Source organism: Contarinia nasturtii, unplaced genomic scaffold (assembly GCF_009176525.2).
Source record: "Contarinia nasturtii isolate CC-2019 unplaced genomic scaffold, AAFC_CNas_1.1 Cnas_scaffold_129, whole genome shotgun sequence".
In the NCBI taxonomy this organism is placed as follows: domain Eukaryota; kingdom Metazoa; phylum Arthropoda; class Insecta; order Diptera; family Cecidomyiidae; genus Contarinia; species Contarinia nasturtii.
This window is the reverse complement of record NW_022197486.1, coordinates 8,913,743-8,935,928: the sequence shown is the minus strand read 5'-3', so window position 1 is coordinate 8,935,928 and position 22,186 is coordinate 8,913,743. Positions and strand designations below refer to the sequence as shown.

Here is a 22,186-nt window from a genome sequence, read left to right as displayed (position 1 = left end):
AATATCAGCGATGTTAGTAAATGCCGCGTCGTAATACATATTGGTTTGTTGGGCAACATTTGTGAATTGCACTTTGCATGTGGTGCATTTGCAAACACCATCATATAGATGTGTGCAGCAAATGCATGTATCGTGCTGATTTTCTGTCGTCTTTTCTCGGTTAAAATGAAAATGCGCATGTTTTTTTTCACGGATGTTTTTTTTTTCTCTTCTTCTTCACTTTTCTATTTTCAATTTTATTTATGTAACAAGAGATAGAGAGAGTGTGTGTCGACAACGAAATAAGCATACGTCGATGCAAATTTAATTTATGTGTTCAAACATTTTTTTTAGTGTGTATGTTATTGCATATTTTCATCGTATGATTTGTTTGCCATTGCGATGTGTTGCAAGAAATGAAAATTTGATTGAATTGTCAAAGCAACCGTGAAAATGTGTATGAATTAAATTCGTCAATCAAATTATCCTTGAAAGTGATGTCGTTGATATAGCTGCTTCATACATAGGTAAATGTTTGTATCAAACTCCCTCGTTCATCCATCCAACCATATAAAACCATTCATTGACCAACAAATGCATATATGTCATCATCTGCATCAGATTAATATAAAGCCAATAGCTTCCAATTCAAATCTATAAAATGCTTTCGTTCACAATACCTGTTGATCCTTGCTCAAATCAATATCACACATGGGATAATTTGAATTTTCGGGGGGTAAAAAGGGACCCGTGTTCACTACTTTCAAACAACATTTGTTTCCAAAAGTCGTGTAAACATAATGATGCATGCGTAGAAAGTAGACATTTGTTCTAAATTTAAAACATTTTTATTTTCGGCACTTGTGCTAGTTTTCTATCATCATTTCTTACATGAAAATGTTTTATTTTTACAACATACCAACAACACATTTCTTTCGACATTGCCAAAAAAATAAAAACAAAATACATTCGCATCATCATTCGAAATTTACGTTTTGTTTTCAACAAGCACAAGTAACCGTAGTCGCTCAGTCAGTCATTCAGTTATATGAATATGAAATCAAAATACAAATCGATGTCAGTGTTTTAGCCAGCCCAATCTTGTGATTGCGTTGTAAATTCTTTTCTTTTATTTTTGCGTTTGTTTTTGATATTTGCGATGCAGATCAAGTAGTCATAATAATTTGTATGACAAATAAACAAAAGCGAGCAGATCAGACGAGAAAGCCAGTTTACAATGAATCCACAATATATATTGCATTGGAGCTATCGCGATTTTCGTGAATTTCCCAACGAATTACTTGAACACATTGATACACTTGAGGAAATTTATTTGAAAGAAAATTTTATACCAACACTGCCACCGTGGCTATTCCAGTTCGTTCATTTAAAATTTATTCAAATCAGTGGTAACTTATTGCAGAACATACCAAGTGATATTAGCGAATTGACAAATTTGGAACATTTAGACGTATCGAAAAATCAACTCATCGATTTACCCAAAGAAATCTATGACCTAAATAAATTGCAATATCTAAATGTTAGTGACAATGAAATCACCTCGGTGGACAAAGGTAAGTGCGATGACATTGCATTTTGATTAATTAAATTTCGTAATTTTAATCGGATTTCAAATTGATAATATAGCCATCGGTGACATGAAATCATTGGAGACTCTTAACCTTGAGAAAAATCATTTGACAGAAATTCCATTGGAAATATCAAGATCAACTACTCTCAATGAATTGTTCCTTAGTGATAATAACAATCTCACAGAGATTCCAACAAAAATAATGGCAATGCAAAGTCTTCGAGTGATGGAAGCTGAACGTAATTTCTTGACTACAGTATTATCGTTCACAAAACCAAACATTAATTGAATTAAATGCTCGTTTACAGGCTGCAGGTTGGAGTATTTACCAGGAATGGTTGGTATAAATTTGAGTCACATCCGAATTTTCAACAATCCACGATTAACGCATTATCCAACTGTCTATGAGAAATTTCTTCGTCTTCACTATGATTATTGGTCGGAGAATGTTGTCAGGTGCGTACTTGTATATAGATATTTCCAACTAAACATTAATTCTTGTCTGTTCATTTCACGTTAAAAATAATTTTAGTGCCGATTTGTTAATGATTTTTTTGCCGGATGAAAGTAAAAGGACGATTGTTCCAAGGCAAGTGGAAAAAATTTGCTCCGGCAACAATCCAAACAGTTTGTCTGAATATTGTCTGAGAAGCTTATATGAGAGTCGATCGTTATATGAGATTGTGTGTGTTAAACTACCATCAGACGGCTTACCGAAGAACGTATTTCAAAATGTGATGTGCGGTCCAATTTGTCGATGTGGCTATAGTGAATGCAATAAGCCTTTGTTCACCGAATGCCATTTTTCACTCATGAAGAAGTAAGTGTAAACCTTGCGATTTCAAGAACTTTCATTGCCATCTTCTAGTTATTTTAATCTGCATTTTGTTACAGAAATCACAGTCCATCGCATATTATTTTTAGCAATATGTTCTGTTCAGAAACCTGTCGCACCAAATGGCATGACGATCATAAAGCGAAATACCATCCCATCGGTTGGATTCAACAGTTCCACTGAATTTGAAGCCGATAAACAAGCCGATATTTTAGTTGATTTTTGCATGGTCGTAAATGAAAAATATGTGATAGTATTATGAAGCCAATGAGGCACGCGCTAAACACTGTACCTTCAATTGAATTGATGTATTGAATAATATAAATCATGTACAAATAAAAATGTAATTACCGAAAAGTGGTTTGACTTTTATGTGCTGAAAACAAGTAGTGTCCATTTGAGCCATGAAATCTGAATTCGCAGAAAGTCTCCTATCAGTGAATATGAACAAGAAGAGAAAAAAAAAACGAGAACAAAATCAAACCCTTCATGTCTTAACAACATCCTTCAACTTTTTGGTAAAGAAATATGGCATTCAAATTTCTTTTCGTTCGCCCGAAAAATGACCGATTATTTTACGGCTTAAATGTATTGCATCAACAATAAGAAGAACATTGACCAGACAGATAAAAAGTAAGACATTGTCGTGTCCCATTAACAAACAAAAAAAACTCGATTTACTACGTACTAAAATAAGAAATAAGCACATGATAATTATGTGGAGAGAAAAAAAAGTCATATTACGTGTTCATTTTTATACATCGATTAGGTGCAACGTGCGATAATAAGTCGATCTCGAAAATAATAGCAAATTTAATGTATGTATGTATGTATATTGTATAAATTACTTTAACGATCGTTAATCGTCGTCAGGAAGAAATACCGAAATTAATGTAGCCAAACTGGTTTGTTGATGATGGCGTTGCGCTGCTAAAAGCACAGACACATCGGCTGCCTGTGACCAACATTGCATGTGCGCTCCTTTGTTGACGTCAACATTGCCGAAATGTTAAATGCACCGCACAAAATAATAAAATCGATCAAGTAGCTGCATTTTTAGATATTTATTACTATCACGCATTGTTTATAAAAAAAGGCGATTCTCTGCCTCATGGTTTTTGCTGTCGTTGAACGAGAACACAGAGAATGTAGTTTATTGGTATATAGGTATAAAGGGCATTGTTTTTTTTTATATGAAATGTGAGTTTAAACTCACTTCTTCTCTTTTTGTCTCACCGTTTTTATTTGTAATTCGATCTTTCATTATTGTTTTCTTTCATTCTTATTTTAAATCATAATGATTTTAAATGTAGAGCACCAAAAATGTTCAATGACACCGAATTTGGTATAAAAATGCTGGTTTCAACGTTGATATGACATCAGTTGAATTTATTCAATCCAACAATAAACATATTTGTTATCATTTTTGGTTGCAACAATGGCTTTTGAATTAATAACAATCTTCTGTGCCACATTGGCTTTAGCCCATGCCGGCCTCTTGGCACAACCAGCTTATTCAGCAGCTCCAGCTGTAAGCCATGTTTATAGTTCAATTGGATCATATTCACAACCAGCAGTTCTTGCCCAAGGTACGTTGTTTTATAATTTCGGAATATTTTTCCTTCAATCTGAATAAATTTAGACGAGAATCATACAATAGCATTGATTCCAATTGCACAAATGTTGCCCGATTACAATTCAGATTTATTCAATTGGTGAATTAGCGATCATATCTTTGAATATTTAACAAATAAGCATTTTTTCAACTATTTAAACTACATTATTTCGTATTTTATTAGCTGCTCCCGCTGTGTATTCAGCACCAGCAATTGCCAGAATCGGTATGATTTTTGGCCAATTTTATTATTATTCAAATGGAACAATTAATAATCGTATTTCTTTTTGGTTAATTACATTATTTTATAGCAAATCCAGTTATTGCAGCTCCAGCTGCTGTTGCAGTTGCTCCAGCCTTAAGATCCTATGCCGCACGTAAGAATTAATTTCCTCGGCTGCATACTGAAATATACTTGAATTTCCATTTTTTCGCGAATCGTTTATTTTTAGCTTTATTACAAGCACCAATTGCAAAGATTGCATATTCACCTGCATCTGAAGTTAGCCATGTATACAGTTCAATTGCTGCTCCACAATATGCTTATGGTGCTCAGGCTCCAATAGCCATCCACAGTCCAGCAATTGGTTCATCACAACAAAGCACAATCCGTTCACTTGGAGGTATATCAGATATTTCACAAATTTTATTCAATAAAACAAATGAACTAAGATCAAATATTACATAGGTACAATCTCGACCTATGCAAAAGCAGTTGACACCGCTTTCTCCAGCGTACGAAAATCCGATACACGTATTTCAAACAATGTTTATACTCCAAGCTATGCAACTAAGACAATTGCCGTACAACAGCCTGCCATCATTGAACAAAAATCGATTCCAGCAACCGTTGTGAGCCACGTGCAATTCGATGGCATTGGTGCCCATTATGGCTGGTAAACTTGGCCCAACAGTTGAAAGAAAGTAATCGAAGCATAGCGAATTGAACATTCCATTCAAAACAGAAGAACTTTGATCTTCGTTAATCGTTGCGTGTATGTGTGTATAGAAAATTAAATATTTATTGCATATTTGTTTCGCTGCAATTATTTATAAAAAAATTGTTGATGACAACAGATTAAATAATAAAGATTTTTTATAATTTCACAAAAAAAAAGTTAACAATGGCATTTTAAAATTCAATTGATTGAAGAAGAAGAAAAAAATGAGCATTTGCATTCATTTTTCAGCATATTCATTTTCAAAGCCACACATTTTCTAAAATTAAACTGGGCTAGACTAATTTAAACATAGAGCGTACAAAAGAATTTCTTAAGTAGCTTTTTTTTCATTGGAATTCACTTGAGTTTTCGAGATAACTATGAATTTCGAACATCAGCTCAATTCATGAAATACCTTAAGTTAAATGGACATTTAGGAATTTCGGTAATTTAGAATTTTGAACGTGCGCTTTATTGTTCAATGAACATATGCTATCTTTTTTGGTGTTGAATAAAAATTGAAATGTTGAAGGAATTTGGATACGAAACAAATAGCAGAACCAAGAACTTGAGCAGAACTATGTAGATGTCAGACAACGCTTTCCCGTTACAACTTGTGGTATTAAGCTTGCAATTATTCACTATTGTACCATAAAATATATCACTTAGAGTCGCTCACAGCAGATGCACTCGATTTGATAGCGAGAAAAAGTGTTTGTTTGTCAGCATGGACATACATTTATCTGAGTTTATCATATGGCTCTAGTGTCAAATTTAATGGTGAAATGTTATGCTTTAAATTGAACTGATTGATGAAAATGATATTTTGATAATTAGGGCTATTGATCATGAAAAAATACGAGGTCACGAAATTTTGAATACTAAGCACAAAAGCAATGGTCATTCAATGTGGTTAATTCTCTCCACTATATTGAGAAAATATTGAAAAGTTTTTTGATTATGGTAAACATTTTGCTAGGGTAGTAAATGATGCATATAAGTTGATATATTTTTATCAAATAAAAAATCGGATTCGGTAAATTTTTTCACATTGTTTTTATTTTAAAAAAAAATTAAAGAAAAGTTGGCACATCAAATAAAGACTGTAAAACCATGAGCTTTCTTCGTGTAAATTTACTCATTTTTTCATGTATTGCGATAGTTGACTTAAATGACTGAAATGACATTTGAGTGTGAATTTCATACAGCCATGCAGGCGAAGAAAGAAAAAAAAAATAGAAAATCGATCGATGTAATAACTGCACAATAGCTCTTTAATTATGAGGTATTCAATTATATTTTGAATATGAATGGTCCACTTCGAATTGAATCACACAATACAAGCAAGCGGTCAATGTGTTTTTATTTTTTTTTTATTTTATTTTCTCTTCTAATTGATTTGACCAAAATTCGGTAATTTCATCATTTTTTTTTTCAATTTCAATATTAAAGAGCACAATGCTGGCATTGTGCTAATTGGCGTGGTTGGAATTCTGTTGGATTTTTGTTTTTTGCATCTAGCGAATTTATTTTGCGCTCGTTTTTTGTTTTTGAGAAATAAAATCGGAGGCGAATCGTCGTCGTCAATTTACCAGGCGTAGTTGAGTCCCAATGCATTGCTATAGCTCATGTGTGCGACTGTTGGTGCAGCGGAGTATGCAACGCCAAGAAGACCAACTCCTGGAACGGCAGCAACGGCTGGACGGGCAACAACAGCTGGACGAGCAATAGCACCATAACCTGCACCATAACCTATGGCTGGAACGGCACCATAACCGACGGCTGGAACGGCACCATAACCAACGGCTGGAACGGCACCATAACCACCATAGCCACCATAAACACCACCATATCCTGCTGACAAGACTCCTGTGGTGGTTTCGTGTTGTTTTTTAAAAAATTAGAGTTTATTTTTTTCAAGCAATAACAATATATATTCAATTTTCGACAAATTCAATTTTCGATACATTTCATGAATGCATGAATTAATAGTGATCAAACACACCGAGAAAAATGAATTTGTCAATCATAATTTAAGATTTAAATAAAATTAAATGTAACGAGAAGAAAGACACTCACCTGGGTTGCTTACGCGAACATCACTTTTTGAGACGGATGAGAAAGGAGTGTTGATCGTTTTTGATTGAGTTGCAACTTTTAAAAAAATATGATAGAATTATTATTAATTTCAAACAAAAAATCGCTAAAAAGCACACTTACCTTGTCCCAAGTTACCGAATGAACGGTAGATGTTATTTTGTTGGCTGGTTATAGCTGGTGCAAGGTATTGTGCGTTGATTGTAGCCAAAGCGGCGAACAAAACAATCAGCTACGATGATAAAGAAGAAAGAAAATGTATCCCATTTTTGGTTTTAAATCACAATCAATTTTTTAAAGTGTCAATGGTGGAAAAGTAAATGTGTTTGTAAAAAGAGCAAATTATTTTTGAGTAATTTTTGTGCATTATTTAACTTAAAACAGTTCAAATCAAACACTTTTTCATTTTAAATCACTAGCATCAATGCACAAATAATATCGTCTTTTTTGGTTTTTATTCCTTTTTGCTCAGATCAGCATTGTTTTGGATTTTCTTTGATTTTTACGTTTGTTTGTTTGTGTTTTTTTTTTTTTTGAATTAATTTTCACTTTTGATCACTTACCCTGAACATATTGAAAATGAGTTAATAAATTAAAACGTGTAAGAACTAAAGTTCAAATGATTTTGTGAGCAATCACTAAATTGTACTGATTTGGAATATCGTTGTTCGGCCTTTTTATAGTAGATCGGCTGCTTAGTTTAGCTCATACATAGGTGATTTTCCGTTGGGTGTTTATGCGCCTTGCATTCACTATTTTTTGCATCTATTTTCTTCAGCTGGTTCCATTTAAACACCACATATTTGATCAAATGACAACCAAATGACAGAGAGAAAAAAGAGACCCAACAACGCATAAAAAGAAAAACGCATACGGATCAAAATTATAGTATATAGAAAATGGTTGGTGTTGTTGTTGTTTTTGCTGCTATTGCTTTTAACTTGATCAGAATTTTTAATTTTATTGTGTATACACTTTTTTTCTCTCCACTATGCATCATTTCTGCACAGAGGTAGAATTGTGTAAAATGTATTGGGTGCGTTTAGACAAAGATGCAACGGCTATGCATTTTGGTGTCCTAGACAAAGACGGAGTAACAATACTAATTTGTACATATTTCCATTTTAACCGTAGAAAACATATAAGCATAGACACATTACCAGAAGTGTGTTCGACATTCTCTTTAGCCTTTAGATAAGTAGCACTCACACTCACTTATATTGGCATGTGCTAGCGCGCAACTTTGTTTGTCATGGCACACGCACAATTCACGTTTACGACATTTACCCAAATAAAATCGTTACAATTTTGTGTTGTTTTATACAGAGTGGAGAATTATAGTTAACTTATAATGCATTTACATTGGAATATCATAATTACTGTTGAAAGGTCCTTACGATCAGTCGTTAATCAAAATTTTTAAGGCACACTGTCATCTCTGTACGTTTTCGAAGAGTCACTTAAAAACCTCCAAGTGGGTAATATATTATTTTATCAAAACAAAATTAATTTCAACATTTTAATTCTAATTGAATTTATTGACAAATGTTCACATACAACGCGCATATCCAAAGAGATATCAATGTCATCCTCATCGATCGCTGCATCGACGTGCTGCAAAGTTGCATCTCGATTCAATCGTTACATTTCCATATTCTTGACTGTCACCATTTCTGTTGGTAACTATAATGTGAACACCTAATTCACACACCTTGAATTGATCGTTTTTACTCAGAGAAATTGAAGAGAGCAAGCATGGTAGAATTCCATTTGAAGATTTTGAATCAGCAAAAGCAAATAACGTCATTGGCAATGCCTGGTGCTAACTTCCCAAGCTGATTCGTCTGGCTGATTTTTATCGAATTCAGAGAGATCATATTTTTCAAACTTTTGGTCAGCTTTCGATTTCCAATCAAATTTAATAAACCGCACGGTATACGTTCAAATGGTGCGAGGTAAAATAGCAAAGAAAAAGAACAAACGTGCTTTCTACATGCACTGATCGCTTTAAACACAACAACAGCAATAAAAACAAGAATAACAACGATTACGACGACAACGACAACGAATAATAATTGACAACAGCGAAAATTGCAATGAATGAATAATTTAGAAGGTAATGCAGAAAAAAATCTATGCCTATGTATTTGACATGGGCCCAACGCACGCACGACTACTTCTTACTAAATGTGTGAAGGTGCGTTTTTTCGCTTTCAACAGAAATTAATTGTTTCAAATTGTTGATAAATAACAAATGGTGCACCGTCACTAACAACAAGTAAACATATAAATCCTGACCGCGACACGGTATTCATTCATTCAGCCCTATGGCTAATCGCCACACATTGCAACTAATTTAAAAATATTCGAATATGCTTCAGATCCGAACTTATGGTGAAATTCAAGGAATAAAATTCTTTTCTCAATTATTTGTATCGATCTAGAACGATTCTAATAACATTTTGACCGATTAAAAGCCCTATTAGCAAAAAAAAACGTTAATGAAGGAGGTAATTCGCCAAATCTTGTTAGCAATGCCCAAAAAATTGTCAAATGAAATGGTACATTACTGAATCAGAAAGTGTCATTTGACTACTTTTTTAATTTTCTTGAAGGATTTTTGGTTTCTGCTTGTTTTTACATGGGCTTACCAACGAAATTAAAACAATGTAATCACTTGATTACTTTTGATTTAAGACTACTTTTGTTTGTTCTAATCCTAAAGCATTCGTTCGTATGTTTACTGGTCAGGCAATCTGTTGCAAATCACGGTGACCTAACAAAGCACTAAAATAAAAGGTGCAAGAACAAACAAATGGCTTGAAATTTGAACGAAAAAAATCGATTTCAAATAATAATTGATCAAAGTTTATGTACATTGCTATTTTTGAATTGTCGATTCGCGAAATGAAATCGCATATTAATTAAATTTTATGCACTAATCTGACTCTCTCCTACGACGTGAACAAAACTATTCTTTTATTTTTATTGAATTGTTGAAGATATAAATTGAATTTTTGTGATAATGAAAATGTTTTATAAAAAAAAACTCTGCAAAATACAAATATATTGCCATTTCGACTGACATTGTTTATTCATTTGAAATGAATTGATCAAATGTGAACTTTAAAAATTTCGATATGACAGAGAAGAATGATAATAAAGCCTATAGATAATTCCGTATGATTCGAAAAAATATCGACAGCGATTTGCATACCAAAGGATTGACTGCAAGCATGTAAATGCATCAAAAAATGTCAATGTACAGTTATGCGTGTACATCCTTAACAGTGAAAATTAGCATAAGCCATAGCCATGTACGATTTGAATTCAAAACTATTGTTTTTTGGGTTGCATACAAATTGCGCTTTAATGTACGCCTTCAATTGTATTATTTAGAGGGATAGATTCATTTACAATTAAATCAATCACATAAAACGTCTTATTGTATGCTATGCATCCCTAGTGATTCTGATAAATTTTGAGGTATTGTTCTGTTGGTCGACGTACATGAAACATAAGTCGAAAAGCCTTGTGTTACTTTGTAATTATATGGCAATCATGTGATTTGGTTGGTCACGCCTAATGCAATAATTTTTATTTACTTTTTCCTTCTGTCTCTCTCGACAAATTCTATTTCAATTTAAAAAAATTTGATTTAAAATGTGTGTACACAGCGATTTATTATATGGTCAAGCGAACAGAACAGAAATTAAAACTTTAGCCCTGATTTTAAACGATTACTTTTGGTTCAGCCAAGTAGAGTACGCGCGCGTGTGTGTGTGTGTGTGTACGCGTTTTTTTCTATCTGTTGATTTCTGCATCGAGGACGGAGGCATATATAAATCATAAGCTCATATATGTAAAATCGATAAAAAGTGCGATATTTTTGCGTGATGTGGGTGATTTATAATCAATGCAAATGTTTGATATTGACCAAAGCGTCAACATTATGGTGAATGTTTTTATATTTTGATTAAAATGAATTCAAGCATACATGCCAAATCGAAGCGAACACACCAATCCAGGCGGCCGACTGTCTTTCATCTGTTTGCCATACAGTTTCGATAATTTTTTTTTAAATTCAAATTCCTCTTCGAATTCGAGTGGAAACGTAACATGAATATAATTTGAGGATGCAAATGGCTTCAAACTAGTCAATGGCATTCAATCAATTAATTAAACTGATTAATTGGATTTAATTTCATGCAACATGTGTTGTAATCCGTTTTCATTAGATATGTACATCTAAAATTTACTACATTGTTTTGCATTTTCATGAGATTAAATTTAGCATTTTGTATCTATTTAAGATTAAAGTGTGCTGACGAAAGAAAAAAGGTTTAAAAAAAATGTTTTTATGTCTATTGGATTTTGTTGTTGTCATTGTTTTTTTTCCTTCTTCTAATTTTGCTTGTTTCAAGCGCGTGCATGTGTTTCTCTTACATTCTTAACCATTTGCGTGTGTGTCTTGTATTTTTTGCTTGCACTACGGAATTGGTTTACATTGAAAAGAAAATTAAAAAAAAATCCATTGAGTGATAACGCCGATTTCGGAGCTAGCCTTATGTGGACGCTTGTGTGTGTGCCTAGAGAGAATGCTTCTATCGACTACTAGACTCGAGTATAGTCTAATTAAAATTTTAATTTACGATACATTCGAAAAAACGAACCACATTTTCAATTAGTTGAATGCGTTTTTCCACTCTTTCTCCACAGGGCGACAATATAGCAGCAGCAGCAACCAGCAATAGCAACAAAAAGGCGTAATGCATTGACATAATTAATATGAAATATACTGAAATTCATTGGCACATTACAAGCAAGATAAACGAAGTAAAAAAAAAAATAACAACAAAAAAATAGTTTGTATCCATATAAATGTTCGTTTTATTCATTTTGTGTCGAATGATTATATTTTAATTGTGTAAATTGGGCTTTTTCAACCCAAAATGAGATCAAGTGCATTTTATGCGAGGAGAAAAACACAGGCAGAGACACAACACATTAAAGACATACATACCATATTAACAATCGATATTTTTTTCATTTATGAGTTGATGTAATTGAGACACATGGCAAACAAATGAATTCTCCAAGAAACATATGATATATTGTATATTATGTACAATAGAGTGTTTCCCGTATCAGCAAATAAAAAAATGGTATTTTTTAATTCAAAGAAGACAAAATTCTATGTTAGTAAATGGCATTCATATAACGAAGCGATTGATTTTAGCACTTCCCGAAACGAAAACATATCTGAAAATATAGTTGATTAGAATTTGAAGTACAATTCTCTTTGCTGTTTGCACGTATATCGACACTGTTCGCTTTGATAGAATATTGTTGCGATTCTTTAGAATTCGATAAATAAACAAAAGAAAGTATTTATATTCAACGCATTTTCAGAATCGTGTTGTTCACTGTGTCAGCTGTTTTTTTGGCCTGTAAAATCATTTTATGATTTGAACCAAGCAGTCCATACAACACATACACATTTATATCCATCGCGATAGGCTAATAATAATAATCATTCCGTTTCTTTTGCTCTTAAGTGTTTACATACAAACTGTGATTCCGTTTATTGGTTCCGTACCATACATTCTTATTCAAACGCTTTATAAACAAAAAATGTGTGCAGTATAAGAATGCTTTCGACACAGAACCATCGGAATGTGGAGAAGTGTGTTGGTTCAAATGAAACGATCGTGTTGAAACTTGTCAGAATCAATGTTTTTTTTATTTGAATTTGCATCGTCATAATTTCATTGGATTCGATTGATAAAAGTGCTAAAACATATTTTTGGATTGTGTCAGTGTATGTTATATTTGTTTCTTGCTTTCAAAGGAGTTTATTTTTCGCTGTAGGCGGTTTTCTATTGGAATCATTGTCAACCGATTGTTTTCAAACGAGATATTTGCGGTGAATTTTGTGTTTGATTTTGTTTAGTTTTGATAATAACAAAACATTCACAAGCTGAAACTGCAAATATTTCGATTCAACTTTGGACCGTGTTGGTGTGGTTTGCATTTATATGTTGCATTCAAAAGAGTTAATATCACTCAATTTGTCGATTTTGAATCACTTCACGCTTAACATTCAATCAGGTAACATCAAGTGTCAGTTTTGTCCCCATATACTCAGTGCTTCCTATTGATTCAATTCATTTACAAAAATTACACAGTGCAGAAAATATATTTGTCATTTTATTTGTGTTCTAAATTGCGCGTGTGTTTTTTTTTATTTCGTTTTAGTTCAACATGTCAACGACTGGTGAAACTACGGCTGCTACAGCGCCAAGAAAAAAGCGATACAAATTTCAAACGAATGCGCAAAAAGAAAAGGATGCTGATGATGATGTAAACGATAATGGATTGTTCGCGATTAAAATGCGCCTCAACACAATTTTACGACCAGAGTTCAATCACATTGTCAAACCGTGGATCGAACAGAAAAGCATAATGTCAACGAAAATCACCGTTTTGGCATCATTACTTTTCTTGGATAAAGTGAAATCGGCACAAATGAATCGACAGTGGGAGTTTTTTAAAAACCGAACGTATCCGGCCAAAAAAGGAAAGAAGAAAGGACAGCTCGTTGAAAAGAATCGTGGCGAAGAAGTGATTGAGCAATGTTTCTATGCCGTCTTGCAAAAAAACAAAGAAGGTGAGAATATGGAGCCACATTTCCGTCAGTTTGTCGAAGAGCTCAGTCCAGAAAATAATTTCACCTGGCCCAAGAACGATTATTTTGGTAATCATTTTAAAACGCTGTGCCAAAATCACACGCGATGCTTGAAAACCGGTCAAACGACACACTGCAAGAAGAAGTTGAAAAATTATCTGCGAATGCGAGCGTGGCAATTCAACGCAGTGTCTACCGGTTGGAAATTCGACAAGAAGGACATTGACAATGCAGTCGATTTGATGATTCGAGGCTACAATGCGATCCGTGACACTCATCAAAATGCAGATTTCAAACGACACAAGCGAACATTACTTACTGGCATGGTTACTGCAATTGTGCGAGAAGTTGGTGGCCCAACCAATGATCACAACATCAAGGATTTATCAAAAGGCGATTATTGGTTCAAAGCAACTGCAATGTGGCTCGTTATGCAGACAGAAATCGATGAGTGGCACAATTGGGCGCAAGATAACAATGTGAAGATACCAAATATCAAAAATCTCTCGGTTGTTCCATTGCCTGATTATCAACGAAAGGCAGTGTTCATGTGCAATGATGTCTTCTATCGAATGCTGGCCGAATCGAAACAACTTCCACAAGTTGATGGTAGACAAGCAACCGAAAGTTACATTCGCCAGAACAAAGAATTCTATTGGAATCAAGTATTCGATTTAACGACCATCAATCGAAAACTGAAGAAAAACAAAGAATTCCATTATACCATCGTCAGCAACGGTGAATCTGTGTCGATTATGTATCGCATGTCAAAGCAATACGAGCAACAGATGCAGAATGATGATATTCTTCGAAAGCAATTCATCGGCGGAAAATTTGCTTACGAACTGGGAATCGATCCAGGCATGAAAACATGGAATGCCACAGTTCGTCGAAATATCAAAACAAAGAAAGAAGTGAGTGTTTAAATTTTTGGCATTATTGAGAAATAGAAAGTGATACAGTTACGTGAATAATTTTTTTCTTCACTTTTCCATTTCAGGTCAACATGAAAACGTCCAGTAAGAAGTACCATTGGCTGGCAAAGCAGAAGACGCGCGATGTAAAGGCAAAACGATGGACGAAGCAGTTCACCCAAGAGGAGCAGGACGATCGAAATAATCGACAATTGTATCAGCGAATGCCATCACCACTGGGCATACTCTGGATTGATTACGTTCATCATCGTATCAAAATGCTCAAGAAAGGAATGGCCGTATATACAACACCGAAATACACGCTGTTGCAGTTTGACAAGTACGTCGAATCGAATCGAACCGTTGATAAACTCACTGGGAATTTGGTCAATCATAAAGCCGCAATTATTCACATGGGAAATGCAGAAATATCACCAAACTCGTGCATTCGAATCAAAAAGCATGTGAGAGCTCCAGGTACGCGCAAACTACTCAAAGGCTTTCGAAAACGTCGCAATTGTCGTGTGCGCAAAACAGATGAGTGGGGTACATCGCAGCATTGTGCAAAGTGTGGGCGACGATTTAATCCAGCCACAAAGAGCCATCGATTCAAAGTGTGTGAAAATTGTGGAGCGGAGCCCGATTCAATTTTCGCCGAATATTTACCATCAAAAATCGTAGCACAGCGCAGCAAACGGCAATTGAGGTACAACAAAGATGTCGTTGAACTTTATTTGATGCGATTTTGGGCAGAAGGACTCATGACTGAGCAAGAATTCGATATTGCTGCTGAACGTTTACTGTCTAAGGTGGCCGTGTATCCAAAAAATTGGCAAGTAAACACAGTGAGTGGTAAATTGGAATATGCTCAAGTCAATGCTGATGCACCGTATGCAACTGTTCAACAGCCATATGCAGTCGATGATGAAAATGAATTGGAAATCGAAGACAAGCAACTACTAATGGCTGTACACAAGACATCTTGGGATCGTGATATCGTCGCCGCCAAATGCATTCTCATCAAAGGTATGTGTATTAGAAATTTGCATTTGCATATATTCTACATATTAAATGAAATGCACACTATTTGAATGATCTATTTTAGCGCTCGATGATAAATATGTATGCAATATTTAATGACATTGAGAAAATATTTTTTTAATAAAAAAATAAATTTCTGTTGAGATATCTAAACATTTGTATAGATTTAAGAAAAAAAATCATTTCTGCCAATAATCTATACATTATTTCCGTATGTGTGTTTACTTTTGAATAGGACATTGTGAGCTGTTTGGATGGGATATTCCGGCAGGATTAGACAGACGATCACCGCGACAGCCAGCAGTTCAACCGAATCAGCAGCCTTAAGCATCACCAATCACCATTCGTACTCGAAAATTAATCAAAAATTAATATTGTAATTTGTTACATTAACTGAGACTGACTGTTGTGTCTCAGCATTTCGAGGAAGTACTTCTAGGTGTTTTTTTCTGTAAGTATTCTTCACTATGAGATTTTATTCATATAATGGAGTGATTGATATTCATATTCAGAGGCAACAATCGTTTTTCGCTTCGGGAAGTGTTGATATAAATCGCTTTGTTGTATCGATGCTACTAACCAGCATAGAATTTTGTCTACTTTCAATTAAAAAATACCATTTTTCTATTTACAGATATGGGAAACACCCTAATGTACAATAACATTCGATAACGATATTTATTGCATCAAGCACCACCTGCAGCGCTCATTTAATTGAAAAGTGTTAAAAATGGCTTGCCATTTAACATTATCTTTGGTGGCCGCACACATTCTGTCGTACCGCGCTCTTTTGAAATTAAAGTAGAGAAAATGCGCTGAGAAGCAAAAGCCAATAATAAAAAAATCGTATCGTACTGCGTGGTAATTCCATTTTTCCAGTATCAGATCGTGTTTTTTTTCTCATTTCCGATTGATCTATGTGCCAAAATTTGCTGATCATCATAATAGCATTTGCATGAATTAAGTTTTAACATATCTTTTTGAACTGTGATAATATCACTTGTCTCCATTTAATACCTCGTACACATGTGAAGGAGATCTTTTTTAGTTTTTTTATTCTGCAATGTAAATCAGTGGTATTTGGCCCACAAGACTCGCGCTAAAGTTCACATCCTTTTATAGTTTATACAGTGGGTAAAATAGTTTTGATAAAAAATGGTTTTATTTTTTAGAAAAATATGTGCTTTTTATAATTTTGAAGGAGTTTTCAACATTTAGCCAATTTTAATGAGTTTCATACGGGTCCATCGGTTGGTATATTTTTTACCAAAATCTGGCAATTTTTCAATTATTTCTGGAGATCATGAGCTCAATATTGGCTTCCAAGGGCTTAAATGGTTTTTGGGTTATCAATGACTTCACAAACCACCTGAAAAAATAATCCAGAGTGGTCAGAAACAGTTAAAGAGTTCTTCACACCAGGCAATTCGGTCATAAAATGTAGTTATCAATAAATCGATCGTTTCTATCATTATTTAGAAAGTTGCGTTATCCTGTTGAAACTAAAATGGTTCGAAAGACAGCTTTTAGAAGTAATCACTTATTTACATTATAAGAGCTTACCTAGATATAAATGTTTTACCAGACAATATATTTAGATTTCGTCATCTGGATATTTCAGCTCATCTGGATAACGTTAGGCGATGATACGAAATGAAAACAATAGAAGTGATTGTTGTATTATATAGGTATAAAAATACTACCTGTCTACATTGTCTGTGTTTTACCATTGAAAATGCAGAAATTTGATTTTTTTTTCAAAACCAAATTAACCAATGGATCTGTATAAATGATCATATGATCAAAATTCTTTCTTAATCATAAATGGTATACATTTTGTACCTTTATTTTTACTATTAAAACAAAAAAGAATCAATTTTTTTTAAAAACAAAATTTAAAAAACAAATCCCCAAAAATACCCTGCATTATAAAATATAAAATATTATGTCTTGAACTGTGATCGCCGTGTCCTCAAAAATTTAACTTCAAATACCAAAAATAGGCAATCAACGCTAAGAATATCGAATTCGATTGCTGAAATGGTTGGAAAATTTGTTTCAAACAAAAATGTAACATTTTTTAGAAAGATTTTAATCTTGTTCTGAATGAAAAAGAAGAGAATAAATCGTTGCAATAACAAGTTTTGGTAACATTCACTTCATTCATATACTACCTATATCCCATTGATACGCATTTTTCTTACATATCACCTCAATGTGAAGTTTGGAAATGTTACTAATACTGTGTCTTTAATTGCAGGTATTTATGTGCATTTGGTCGTGGTAAATGTTCGCATTTCAAACAATGACAAAATTACTTTTCAAAATCACTTATCGAAAACTGTTGCGCGTTATGTAATTCATGGCTTAATGGCATGGCCAGCAACAAACTATCAACGCAATTTGATCACATATGCGCGCTGGGGGGGGTTCCGGTTTGACCCCCCTCTGAGAAATTTTTTCTCAGATTTGCAATATAAATGTATGAACAATAGCAAAAATACACTGATTTTGAAGTCAAACTTGCAACACACATTTTTACTTGTTTCTCTCATGCAAAATTGTTATTTTAGTTTTCCATATAAATACCCCCTCGCCCCTCGAGACCAAAGTCAATTTGACCCCCCCCCCTGATCAAAAAACCGTGCGCATGTGTGAATTTGATAGAAAAAAGAACGATAGAATTTATTATTTTAATTGATGATTTTAGTATAAAAGTAAGCAATATTGAGAGTATAGTCAAGTTTTTCCTCAAACACAAAAACCTTGAAAATCGCTAATTTTTGGAATTTTTTGGAATTTTTGGGCTGGTTGCGGGAATTCAGTTTTGATTTTTTTTGCAAAAAACAACTGGATATAATTTCTGGGACCATTTGGCATAGGATATGCATAGGTGCAACATTGATTCTGAAATATTCCACAATATCGATACTCTCTAGTGCATAATAACGTTCATTTTGCAAAAATAACAATTTTTGATGGATTTTGTGATACGCGTATAACGATCAAAATCACTGTATTTGTCAACATCGAAGAAATGCCTAGGAAAGGTCGAATGAATGGCAAATTTTGATATCATAATTTACTAGTTCGTCTTTCGTTTCGTCCAAATGTGGAAGAACGGTATTAGTTATTAAAATTAAATAATTGAAATGAGAGTTTGACGCGAACAAAGAACGGTGGAACAAGTAAAAATAATAGAAAAAAAATGAAACAAAAAAATAAATAAAAAGTAAACTACACAAAAAAAAATTCTCGATGTATTAAATTAACGTGTCGATTTTTACCTAGAGTTGATCAGAAGAAAAGAATGGAAAAAATGGAAATTAATCAATAAGTAATGGAACAGAATGGAAAATGAATCGAAGGAATGAATCAGGAATTGTAGAGTAATGGAATAGTAATTTTTAAGTTAGTATGCCTCGATTTTTACTTTTTAAAAACTTAGTCAAACAAACAACCAAAATGAAAAAGAAATAAAGTTATGAAAACAAATAAAATTCAATTCGGTTTTATTTTATAATTCAATTTTGATTTTTCAATTTTAGTACTGCAGATCTGGTATCATATGTGCCAGCCAATATACTGACCAAACTAGAGTTGATCGGTGACGGCATAGCCATTGGTTTCGAAATAGTACATTAATTTATAGAATTTTGATTCCCAAAAAACGACGATTTCTAAATAATAATTATACGATTTTTTTTCTCGTATTTGGATACAAATTAAAATTGGAAATTAAGTCCAGCGGATAATTCAATTGTAGTGGCATTAATGTATGGATTAGCGACAATTGTTTGTACTAATTGTGCAAATTCGTCTGGATGACCAAATCGATTTGGTATTGGAATACATTCTTTCACAATAGCCTCCACCTCCTCGCTTGGAATTTGATCGTTCAGTGGTGTTTGAATAATGCCAGGTGCAATCGCCACCACACGAATGCCAATGTCTTTGAAATCAGCCGCCATCGGTTTTGTTAAGCTGTGGATTGCCCCTGATGCGGCTGCAGTAGCACTTTGGCCTTGAACTCCATCAAATGCTTCAATGCCCGCAGTATTTATAATCACACCCCGTAATCCATCATTGTCCGGCGTATTTTTACCAATTAATCCAACGGCCAATCGTGACACATTAAAAGTTCCAACAACATTTGTCTGTGGATTTCAACAATATTTTTTTCATTTATTAAAAAAAGTCATTTTTCTGACATGAATTCAATACATTCATACGTACCTTCAATATTTTTATAAAATCCTCATGATGTCTTGGCTTTTCTTTAATAAAATTGTATGTGATATAGGCATTCATTAGGCCGGCACAATTAACTAATACATTTAGTTTGCCATAATTTTTGGAAATTTCCGATAGCACACGTCGAACATCTTCTTCGGATGTTACATCGGCTGGTATGTAATGTGCATTTTCACCCAATTCTTTCGCTACGTTCGCACCATTTGATGTTGGTAAATCACAAAACACCACTTTTGAGCCTTTGTTAACGAATCGGGTGACCGTTGCTTTGCCAAGACCTGATGCTCCACCAGTCACAAGTGTTACTAAATTCTAAACACAAATTTATGGAAACAAAATTCAATTTTAATTCAGTTTTTATGAATAAAATGGATTTCAAGCAAAGAATCTCCCCTTAATCTCTTCTTACAGAAAATCTTATTTTTTTACCTTAAACATTTTAAATTTGTCAATTGTGTGAAATAAGTTGGGAAATAATTTAAAAAAAAACCGTGTTGATCAATGACTTCAGCATAACTTTGTTGGATATGATCAACATTTGACAACAACTGTTTCGGACAACAAATGTCAAATTCATTCTTTAAACCAAATAAATGTCTACAGAAGTCGAGTGCGTGCGAATATTCAAATATTTATCTGATGAAATAAAATGTAATGTTATGAAACTTTGTTCAACCGTTTTTTTTATTGTTAATTCTAAAACTTTTTTTTGTTTTTATTTTTTCTCGAAAAAATGCGTGAGCTGTCATTGAACAATACATTCTGTCAAAGTGTAACACGTGCATAGGTTAACCTTTTTATTCATTCATTTATCATTGATAGAGCATTATTTCTTTAAAATAAAAAATGATCCGTATATTAAAAGACTTTTTGCGACCATTGCAATTAAATTCGTCATTGCATTTGCGAAGTTCGTATACAAATCAAACGGTTGAGGATTGGATAACATCCCTTCCAGAAGATAAACAAAAAAGGATTAGATTAATTCAGAATGAGGTAAGTACAAAACGAATAGATTGGCTTTATTGTGAAAGATATAAACAAGGGAATTAATTAATTGTAATTTCCAGATTTATCTAAGACTGGCCGAAAGGAAAAAGATGCCACCAATAAATATGTTAACCATAGCCGATTATGAAGAAATGTTGGAACAGTCAAACAATCAACGACAAAAGTATCACAATTATTTGCATTCATCAAAAATGGCCATTTCGAATGACGAGGTATGAATGAACTCATTAACTATTCCACTATTTGATTTAATTTTAATTTTATCACATTCACAGAAGAAGCGTATGATAGCAGCGAGATTGTATGATGAAAACAAACAACTGAGCACACTTGGTCAGCCAAAAACCAATCATATTCGATATGGCCTAGGACATAATACACAATTTTTGAGAATAACAAATAATCAAATCAACAAATGGAGAAATTTCAAGTAAGACCCATATTAATGGCATTTTCTTGCTGAAATTATCCTGATTATTGTTATTATTTCCATAGATTGTGGCGTGCAATGACACTAAATGAACCAGTTCTGATATTGGACTGTGGTTTCAATGACACAATGTCGAACCACGAACTTCAAGATCTGGCGCGTCAAATTAAATATTCCTTCAGTGAAAATCGATTAGATCGTAAACCTTTTGTACTTAATTTGTGTAACATGAACACAAATTCAAAGCTATGGTATGAATTGTCAAAGAATATGCCCAAATTTGATAAATTACCGTGGCACATTTCGCCAAACAATATTACGGATGTATTTCCAGTTGAAAAACTAGTTTATTTATCGCCGGACGCACCAGACGCACTGGAACAATTTAATGCCGATGATTGCTATGTCTTGGGAGCTATTGTTGACAAAGGAAATCGACAACCATTGACACTGGCCAAGTCGAAGCGACTGGGAATTCGTGCAACACGTTTACCATTAGAAAAATATATTAAATTCAATTCACACAAAACATTGACACTCGACCAAATGACACGAATTATGCTCGAGCTTAGGCGCACACAGGATTGGCGAAGAGCACTAAAACATGTACCAGGTCGGTACACTTTGGATAAATTTTAGTCCAACAGTGAGAATTAGTTACGAAAATTTTAGAATAACATTAATTGAAAAATTATCGACTCTAACTTGTAATAAAAAGATGTTTGACATAAATAAAAAAAAAATGTTTAAGACTCATTCAAATGGGGATTTTGATTTTGTTGATGCACAA

The 22,186-nt window shown here is 33.6% G+C and overlaps 6 protein-coding genes across 9 annotated transcripts; 4 read left to right on the top strand and 2 right to left on the bottom strand.

Moving 5' to 3' along the window:
* Nucleotides 1–255: 255 nt before the first annotated feature.
* On the top strand, nt 256–2,762 carry LOC116349471 (leucine-rich repeat and death domain-containing protein 1). Its single transcript, XM_031780898.1, has 6 exons — nt 256–506; nt 1,145–1,553; nt 1,627–1,809; nt 1,879–2,026; nt 2,103–2,390; nt 2,465–2,762. The coding sequence occupies exons 2-6, from the start codon at nt 1,217–1,219 to the stop codon at nt 2,586–2,588; spliced, it is 1,080 nt and encodes a 359-aa protein (XP_031636758.1). The 5' UTR covers nt 256–506; nt 1,145–1,216; the 3' UTR covers nt 2,589–2,762.
* A 1,017-nt stretch (nt 2,763–3,779) lies between these two features.
* On the top strand, nt 3,780–5,049 carry LOC116349477 (cuticle protein LPCP-23-like). The gene is made up of 5 exons (XM_031780929.1): nt 3,780–3,994; nt 4,205–4,246; nt 4,332–4,397; nt 4,473–4,643; nt 4,709–5,049. The coding sequence occupies exons 1-5, from the start codon at nt 3,844–3,846 to the stop codon at nt 4,918–4,920; spliced, it is 642 nt and encodes a 213-aa protein (XP_031636789.1). The 5' UTR covers nt 3,780–3,843; the 3' UTR covers nt 4,921–5,049.
* A 1,288-nt stretch (nt 5,050–6,337) lies between these two features.
* On the bottom strand, nt 6,338–7,757 carry LOC116349478 (cuticle protein 76-like). The gene is made up of 4 exons (XM_031780945.1): nt 7,622–7,757; nt 7,182–7,290; nt 7,041–7,115; nt 6,338–6,830 (listed from the first exon to the last, which is right to left on the bottom strand). The coding sequence occupies exons 1-4, from the start codon at nt 7,628–7,630 to the stop codon at nt 6,550–6,552; spliced, it is 474 nt and encodes a 157-aa protein (XP_031636805.1). The 5' UTR covers nt 7,631–7,757; the 3' UTR covers nt 6,338–6,549.
* A 5,181-nt stretch (nt 7,758–12,938) lies between these two features.
* On the top strand, nt 12,939–18,326 carry LOC116345884. Of its 3 annotated transcripts, XR_004201539.1 has the most exons (6): nt 12,939–13,169; nt 13,317–14,660; nt 14,747–15,686; nt 15,937–16,152; nt 16,336–16,562; nt 17,962–18,326. XR_004201539.1 is itself a non-coding variant. In XM_031775623.1 (4 exons), the coding sequence occupies exons 2-4, from the start codon at nt 13,323–13,325 to the stop codon at nt 16,026–16,028; spliced, it is 2,370 nt and encodes a 789-aa protein (XP_031631483.1). In that variant the 5' UTR covers nt 12,939–13,169; nt 13,317–13,322; the 3' UTR covers nt 16,029–16,172. The 3 variants fall into 3 exon arrangements, 1 of the variants encoding a protein (XP_031631483.1); XR_004201538.1 differs by having other exon boundaries at nt 16,336–18,326; XM_031775623.1 differs by lacking the exons at nt 16,336–16,562; nt 17,962–18,326 and having other exon boundaries at nt 15,937–16,172.
* An 857-nt stretch (nt 18,327–19,183) lies between these two features.
* LOC116348465 (3-hydroxyacyl-CoA dehydrogenase type-2-like) lies at nt 19,184–20,614 on the bottom strand. The gene is made up of 3 exons (XM_031779488.1): nt 20,385–20,614; nt 19,938–20,267; nt 19,184–19,858 (listed from the first exon to the last, which is right to left on the bottom strand). Exons 1-3 carry the CDS (start codon nt 20,391–20,393, stop codon nt 19,427–19,429), a joined length of 771 nt encoding a protein of 256 aa, XP_031635348.1. The 5' UTR covers nt 20,394–20,614; the 3' UTR covers nt 19,184–19,426.
* Nucleotides 20,590–22,152, top strand: LOC116342048 (mitochondrial ribonuclease P protein 1 homolog). Of its 2 annotated transcripts, XM_031769540.1 has the most exons (5): nt 20,590–20,606; nt 20,778–20,951; nt 21,026–21,178; nt 21,242–21,396; nt 21,462–22,152. In XM_031769540.1, exons 2-5 carry the CDS (start codon nt 20,802–20,804, stop codon nt 22,033–22,035), a joined length of 1,032 nt encoding a protein of 343 aa, XP_031625400.1. In that variant the 5' UTR covers nt 20,590–20,606; nt 20,778–20,801; the 3' UTR covers nt 22,036–22,152. The 2 variants fall into 2 exon arrangements, with proteins under 2 accessions (XP_031625400.1, XP_031625392.1); XM_031769532.1 differs by lacking the exon at nt 20,590–20,606 and having other exon boundaries at nt 20,666–20,951.
* Nucleotides 22,153–22,186: the final 34 nt, after the last annotated feature.

What these genes read in the sequence shown, in the direction of transcription:
- LOC116342048 (XM_031769540.1), top strand. Translation starts at nt 20,802, where the DNA reads ATGATCCGTATATTAAAAGACTTTTTGCGACCATTGCAATTAAATTCG. An exon ending in TTAGATTAATTCAGAATGAG is followed by an intron (nt 20,952 to 21,025) that starts GTAAGTACAAAA and finishes TGTAATTTCCAG; the next exon opens with ATTTATCTAAGACTGGCCGA. An exon ending in TGGCCATTTCGAATGACGAG is followed by an intron (nt 21,179 to 21,241) that starts GTATGAATGAAC and finishes TCACATTCACAG; the next exon opens with AAGAAGCGTATGATAGCAGC.
- LOC116348465 (XM_031779488.1), bottom strand. An exon ending in ATTTTATAAAAATATTGAAG is followed by an intron (nt 19,859 to 19,937) that starts GTACGTATGAAT and finishes TGAAATCCACAG; the next exon opens with ACAAATGTTGTTGGAACTTT.
- LOC116349477 (XM_031780929.1), top strand. Translation starts at nt 3,844, where the DNA reads ATGGCTTTTGAATTAATAACAATCTTCTGTGCCACATTGGCTTTAGCC. An exon ending in ACCAGCAGTTCTTGCCCAAG is followed by an intron (nt 3,995 to 4,204) that starts GTACGTTGTTTT and finishes GTATTTTATTAG; the next exon opens with CTGCTCCCGCTGTGTATTCA. An exon ending in CTTAAGATCCTATGCCGCAC is followed by an intron (nt 4,398 to 4,472) that starts GTAAGAATTAAT and finishes GTTTATTTTTAG; the next exon opens with CTTTATTACAAGCACCAATT.
- LOC116349478 (XM_031780945.1), bottom strand. An exon ending in ATTCGGTAACTTGGGACAAG is followed by an intron (nt 7,116 to 7,181) that starts GTAAGTGTGCTT and finishes TTTTTTTAAAAG; the next exon opens with TTGCAACTCAATCAAAAACG. An exon ending in TGTTCGCGTAAGCAACCCAG is followed by an intron (nt 6,831 to 7,040) that starts GTGAGTGTCTTT and finishes AAACCACCACAG; the next exon opens with GAGTCTTGTCAGCAGGATAT.
- LOC116345884 (XM_031775623.1), top strand. Translation starts at nt 13,323, where the DNA reads ATGTCAACGACTGGTGAAACTACGGCTGCTACAGCGCCAAGAAAAAAG. An exon ending in ATATCAAAACAAAGAAAGAA is followed by an intron (nt 14,661 to 14,746) that starts GTGAGTGTTTAA and finishes TTTCCATTTCAG; the next exon opens with GTCAACATGAAAACGTCCAG. An exon ending in CAAATGCATTCTCATCAAAG is followed by an intron (nt 15,687 to 15,936) that starts GTATGTGTATTA and finishes ACTTTTGAATAG; the next exon opens with GACATTGTGAGCTGTTTGGA.
- LOC116349471 (XM_031780898.1), top strand. Translation starts at nt 1,217, where the DNA reads ATGAATCCACAATATATATTGCATTGGAGCTATCGCGATTTTCGTGAA. An exon ending in TGGTCGGAGAATGTTGTCAG is followed by an intron (nt 2,027 to 2,102) that starts GTGCGTACTTGT and finishes AAATAATTTTAG; the next exon opens with TGCCGATTTGTTAATGATTT. An exon ending in CATTTTTCACTCATGAAGAA is followed by an intron (nt 2,391 to 2,464) that starts GTAAGTGTAAAC and finishes ATTTTGTTACAG; the next exon opens with AAATCACAGTCCATCGCATA.